Source organism: Labrus mixtus, chromosome 9 (assembly GCF_963584025.1).
Source record: "Labrus mixtus chromosome 9, fLabMix1.1, whole genome shotgun sequence".
In the NCBI taxonomy this organism is placed as follows: domain Eukaryota; kingdom Metazoa; phylum Chordata; class Actinopteri; order Labriformes; family Labridae; genus Labrus; species Labrus mixtus.
Window position 1 is genome coordinate 25,607,504 of NC_083620.1, and position 6,000 is coordinate 25,613,503.

At 41.8% G+C, this 6,000-nt stretch overlaps 2 protein-coding genes across 2 annotated transcripts in view; both read left to right on the plus strand.

The window, feature by feature from the left end:
* The window catches only part of st14a (ST14 transmembrane serine protease matriptase a), a 140,627-nt gene that overhangs the window by 105,790 nt on the left and 28,837 nt on the right, over positions 1 to 6,000 (plus strand). The window lies entirely within an intron of this gene.
* The window catches only part of aplp2 (amyloid beta (A4) precursor-like protein 2), a 56,255-nt gene that overhangs the window by 34,302 nt on the left and 15,953 nt on the right, over positions 1 to 6,000 (plus strand). Inside the window, exons 4-7 of the mRNA XM_061047106.1 lie at positions 682 to 794; positions 3,177 to 3,400; positions 3,680 to 3,879; positions 4,189 to 4,356. Coding sequence (XP_060903089.1) covers positions 682 to 794; positions 3,177 to 3,400; positions 3,680 to 3,879; positions 4,189 to 4,356 — 705 coding nt within the window. The remainder of the gene's footprint in view (positions 1 to 681; positions 795 to 3,176; positions 3,401 to 3,679; positions 3,880 to 4,188; positions 4,357 to 6,000) is intronic.

Sequence of the window (6,000 nt, forward strand, 5' to 3'; positions counted from 1 at the left end):
CTGTCCTCCTTTTCTCCTTCTCTCCGCCTGGCCTTCCATCTGTTTCTGACAGCAGTGTTTTCTACCTGAGCGACCTCGTCACACCGCCAGCCTATCAGCGGTCGCCGTCCTTTTTAATCTTTCTCCTGACCCCTGTGCCATATGCTTACACACGCACATGACTTTCAGCCCGAAACTATTCATAGGAATTCACAAGATGCTTTTCATGTCTTTTTATTTCTGTTCGGCTTGTTCTGTCAGCTCGGCCCCATGAATAAAACATGTTCGGATTGAATTCATCAAGCAAATGACATCATTGACTCACAGGAAGAGTCTGGACTGTGTAAAAAGAGTCACAGCATGAAACCTGATTTTCTGCCCTGCCATTTTGATTACAGAGTTACCCGATTTTGGCTGTAGAAAAGGGATGAATCCCTCTCGGTTTTCAGCTGCACAGACAGATGTTCAGGTGTCAAATGCTGTCTCTGTTTAACCACTGTAATGAAATGCAAAGGACCAGGCAGCTATGAATTATTGAATCATGTCCCTTTTTCTTTTTTTTTACTCATCTCATCTGCTATTCCTTTTTTTAGTCCCGATATGGGATTTATTGTTTATAACCATTGCAGTGAAATGATGTGTTTGGCAGATTCTTGGCGCGACTAACAGGCATACTGCTCTGTGTGTGATTTGCCGTTACAGTGGGCGAGTTTGTGAGCGACGTGCTTCTGGTTCCAGAGAAGTGCAAGTTCTTCCACAAGGAGCGTATGGACATGTGCGTCAGCCATCAGCAGTGGCACAGCGTGGCCAAAGAGGTAAGGGAAGAAATGGCTTCATAGGAAAACAGTGGGAGGCTCAGAGATAGCGGAGCAGTCCTGTGGGGAGAGAAAATGCATCAACTTTTTAGAAATTAAACTTAACTCCCTGTCATACTGGTCAGACTTTTATTACTTTCCAATCCTTCCCCTTCATCCCTGATGTCTCTCCACCTGTCTCTGGGAGTCTCACAGGCCCTGTGATCACAGGCTGACAGCGAGCCCTCACATTTCAGCTCCTAATCAGATTAGTGTTGAGGCTGTAATGCAGCTAATCCCCCCCTGGGTAGCTCCAGAGCCGGCCCCTCGAGGGCCACTCTGACCTCAGCAGCGCAGGCAGGCAGTCTGCCACCGGGTTTCTTCCTGCGTCATGCTTTCTGACTCTTCCTCTTCCCCGACACTTACTGCTAATGCCTCAACCTGAGAATCGTCTGCAGCCAGAGATAGTGTGACACCCAGAGGCGCAGAGTAACCTGCAGATAACAAATTTGTTACAACCGCCCTGTAATAAATCTTATCAGCGGGAATATCGGGGCAAGAAAAATGATCCAAAAACAACTTCGGCGTCCTCGCCAACTGCCACCGAGGAAGTTGTTAAGCAGGGCAGCTAATCCTCGCTGAAGTTTTCTCAGCAGTCATCAGTTACACTGAAGTTTTTACTTCCAGCAACATGAAGCACAGCTTTGTTGAGAAAAATATGTTGTGACTTTTTGAGACTGTGGCTCATTCATCATTCGAGTCGGGTTGTGGTAAAGGGAACGAGCTTCAAGATCAGTATGTCTTCATCATGCAGGTGGATGTATCTGCTACTTTATCAAGTAACTGCAAGAGACGAGTTCAATACCACTCTGTCATTAAATAACAGCTGACAGCATCTGGGAGGAGGTGTAGCTAGTGTACATCTGATTAGCTTGTTAGGATAAAGAACAAAGAGTGAAGGCATTGAGCATATCATCATCATCATCATCAACCTTTATTTAAGTTCTCGGAGAGATCATTGAGGGCGAGAAAACATAAATGATAAACAACGAGAAATGAGATAAAGCTACTGCAGAAAAAAAAATCAATAAAAGAGCAATAAAATATAAACACTAAAATAATTTAAAAGCTTGAAATGACTACAGTGATAAGTCAGTAATTAAAATCAAATAAAACAGTTCCAGTCAGGTATTGGGAGGTTAAAAATAATATTTCTAAAGTGTCCATAAGGGATAAAAGTGCTCAAGTTCAGGTCCTGTTGTAAAATATTCCAGGAGTTTGCAGCACTAACACTTAAAGTGCTTGTACTTGTATCAGTGACAAACAAGGTTTTGAAAGTTATTTACATTCTAACGTTGACTCAATCAGGCATTACGTTACAAACAGGGACTGTTTTTTTCTCGGCTTTTTGTCAGCTAGCAATAAAACACAAGAGTCTCTGTGGTGTTTCTTTACTTCTCTCTTTAAAATCTTAAACAACCCAGGAGTCGGTTTCAATCGTAACCTAACTCATCTTATGTGTTGTCATTGCTTCGAGCTACTTTATTTAATTTTTTTACCATAAAGTAAACATTAAAGTCTTTCTATGTGATTTTTCACACTTAAATATAATATAAATCAAGTATATCCTCTGAAAATAACTCTGTGAGTCATGACTGTCTACAATGGGTGTAACACCCGAGTCCCACTGTCTGTGATGTTTTCAGAGTTTTCAGAGTCCTATCTTCACTTTGTTTACATCGCCGGGACGGCCGGCTGACTCCTCCCCTCGTGTATAAAAGTTGTTTAATTGAGGGACTAGAGAAAAGAAGAATAACATACTGTACTCACTGCTTAACTGTGTTTCTAGATCACGCTCATTTCAGGTAAATTTACATGCAGTGTGAAGATACGAGCATAATAAAGATCGCTAGCATTAGCATGCTAACACAGCAATGCAGCGCGAGTTGTTTTGGTTTCATGCTGGTGCTCAAGGGGCGACATCTGCTGGATCAAAAAATTGCATATTAAAGCCTTTATAGTGTCTAGTGACAGCAGGAAACTGAACTCCTAGATTAATGGAAATGTACACAAACAATAATGTTATGAAGTTGTTTTTAAAAGATTTCTTCCTCTTGAAACTTTTGGGGTATATTTGGTGTCAAATCCTCTAAAAAAAAAAAAAAAAAAAAACAAGAACAAAATGCTTCAATGTAGCATGTCGACAATGTCATTTGGCGGTAAGTCAGTATAACTTTACAGTTTCCTCACAGCATGTCTCTAACAAAATGTCACCTTGTCAAAACTGAAGTCGACTCCTGGGAGTAGTGAGAGGTCCATAAAGCACAGCAGCTTCATCAATCTGACTCGTTTCATTTTTCGGGCTGTTTCATTCGCTTTTCTTTTTTTTTATTACCCCTCCAGGCGTGTTCCAAGAGCTCCATGGTGCTGCACAGCTACGGCATGCTGCTGCCCTGTGGCGTCGACAAGTTCCACGGCACCGAGTACGTGTGCTGCCCCTCCTCTCGCAGCGTGGAGTCCGCCCCTCCCTCCCTGCCCTCCCAGGAGGACGACGACGACGAGGAAGAGGAGATAGAGGATGAGGAGATTGACGAGGCCGACCTGGTGGAGGAGGACGAGGAGGACAGGTGACTGGCTGTAAAATCTGTGGCTGTGTGTGTGTGTGTGTGTGTGTGTGTGGCTGTGTGTGTGTGTGGCTGTGTTCATGTCTTTTGAAATATTGTACGGATAATATCCCTCGTGAAGGGGCAGGCTGTACTAGGCCATCTGGATGAATTAAAGTGCTGTGACATTGACCTATGGCAGCTGCTCTGCCTTGTTTGATAAATCACTCCTCTTCCTGGCTTCCACTCCTTCACTCAATCAACCTCCGCTTCCTTCTCCCCCCCCCCCCGCCCCCCTCTCAGCGAGACACCAGCTGACGAGCAGCCCACACAAAAGGAGGAGCCGGTGGACTTGGACGAGGACGAGGACGAGGAAGACGAGGAGGAGTACCACTATGTGTACGAGGACGAGGAGATGGATAAGGAGGACGAGGAAGAGAAGAAAGAGAGCAACAAAATGTCAGAGAGTGAAGATGAGGACAAGACTCTGCAGGAAGTGAAAGGTTTGTAACGAGTTGTTTTAAATCATAAAGTTTCATCCCCTCTTCTACCGCTCTCTTTCTCTCTCATATATTAAACACTTACCTACAGCCATACCTTTTTAAACTATTATCAACAGAGAGTTAAGCTTGAATCATAAAAGTGTGTCTTTCTCCAGCCCACAGCAGACACTGTGATGTCATATTTGTAGATGTTTCTTTTGTAAGGAGTGTTTGTTTTTTTCATGGTAGTTTTCTAGTGTTGATAATCTGAGACTGGAATTAAGTGCTGCCCCTAGTGGCCAGATGATCTAACAAGCTGTCCCCTGGCAGCGGTGTGCACCCTGGAGGCTGAGACCGGCCCCTGTCGTGCCTCTATGCCCCGCTGGCACTTCGACATGAGCCTGAAGAAGTGTGTGCGCTTCATATATGGCGGCTGTGCCGGCAACCGCAACAATTTCGACTCAGAGGATTACTGCATGGCCGTGTGCAAGCGCCTGAGTAAGTCTCACCTGACAAGAGGCCGGTCTGAAAAACAAACACCCCCTTTCTCTCTCTGTTTCTGCTGCAAAACAAACCTAGTTGATTTAATCGACGTGGAGACACCTGATCTGTCATCCACAGCCGTCACTCATCAAATCAACACTTTTTTTACCATGTTATCACCACCACAACAATCAACTAAATTCACTCATTACTTTCTGTTTTATTCTAAAACGATATTATGAACTTGAGTAGATATTTAATTTACAGTGATTTAAATCAAATATTCACATTTAAGAAGCTGATTCATTATTTGTAAGCAGATTATTTCATTATTTTTTAAACTGCGTCACTGAATAAAATGTCCCTTGTTATGAAAGCCCATTAGTACTTTAAAGGCGGATAATAAATCTAAGATCTTTTATGTTTTTAATCTCAGCACTCACTGGTTGATCAGTTTGTTTATTAACCTACGGGTTTAGAAAGAAGACGATAACTAGAACAATTACTTCCAATTACAAAACTATGATCACTTTGTGTAGGTCAAGGTTTGATTTGAATAAATAAATAAATATTAAAAAAATATAAAATAATAACATTGTCATTGAAACAGATATTTACCTTAAATTAAACCGACAGTAAATGTTTAGATTCATGTACTTCTTTATTTATTCAATGTTCAGATTTTCCTGATTTAATATAAACATTGGAAATTCAGTTTTTGTACAGCCGACTAACTTTAAAACATTAAGACATTAGGCTTCTTTGTTTACAAAATGAATAAAAAGTTAAGCATGAAAGGATACGATTTTGTTATCTCTACAAAACTGGGATTTAAAAAAGCAGTACTTCATCAACACAAAGTTTACCTGTACATTTAAAACTACAGAAATAGCTGATAGAGTAACACAACATTTCCCTAACAGCTTCATTTATTGTTGAATTAAACACATGCAGCTTTAAACTTTCCTTTCCTTTCCTTTGTTTGCCTTTCGTTGTTTTCCTGCCAGTGTTTGCTTTTACCTTTTGTTCATGTTTCTGTCTGCATGTAAACATCCTGATAGTCAGTCTGTCAGCTCACAGAGCGCCACTTTGTTAAACCCACAAACATTCGTCAACAAGCACCTCTTTTTTTTTTTTTTTTTTTTTTACACCTTTAAAGACTTTTTTTTTATCAGTTTGAACTAAATTCATAGACATAACCGATTTTTAGTATTCAACAAAGATAATGTATTTTTGGAGATGAAGCAGTAAAGAGAATGAACTTTGCGTTTCTGCGATTAACCCCGTGCCTCCTAGTTTTGACGCTGAGGTGAAACGATGAGGTCTCTTCTTGTTTGCAAAAGTCTGGAGTGTTATTTTTTTTTTTTTTGCGACTTACATCGGTGCGGGGAGTGAGTCCTGCGTGACTGTAAAGCGAGGAACCCAGAACAGAGCCCTCTGGCCTGGCCCCGGATGACCCGGCCTCACAACGCAGAGATATTTCCATTAGTGTTTGAGATGCGACCTGTCAGCAGAAAGCCGACGGGAAGAATAAAGAAACTCAAAAGGAAAGACTGTCAGACTCACTTACATTCATCAGAGTTACTCAGGGTGGAAGAACGCCAATGAGAGGAGTGCTTCTGTGACGATATTTGTCCAGCTTCAATCTGCATTCCACCT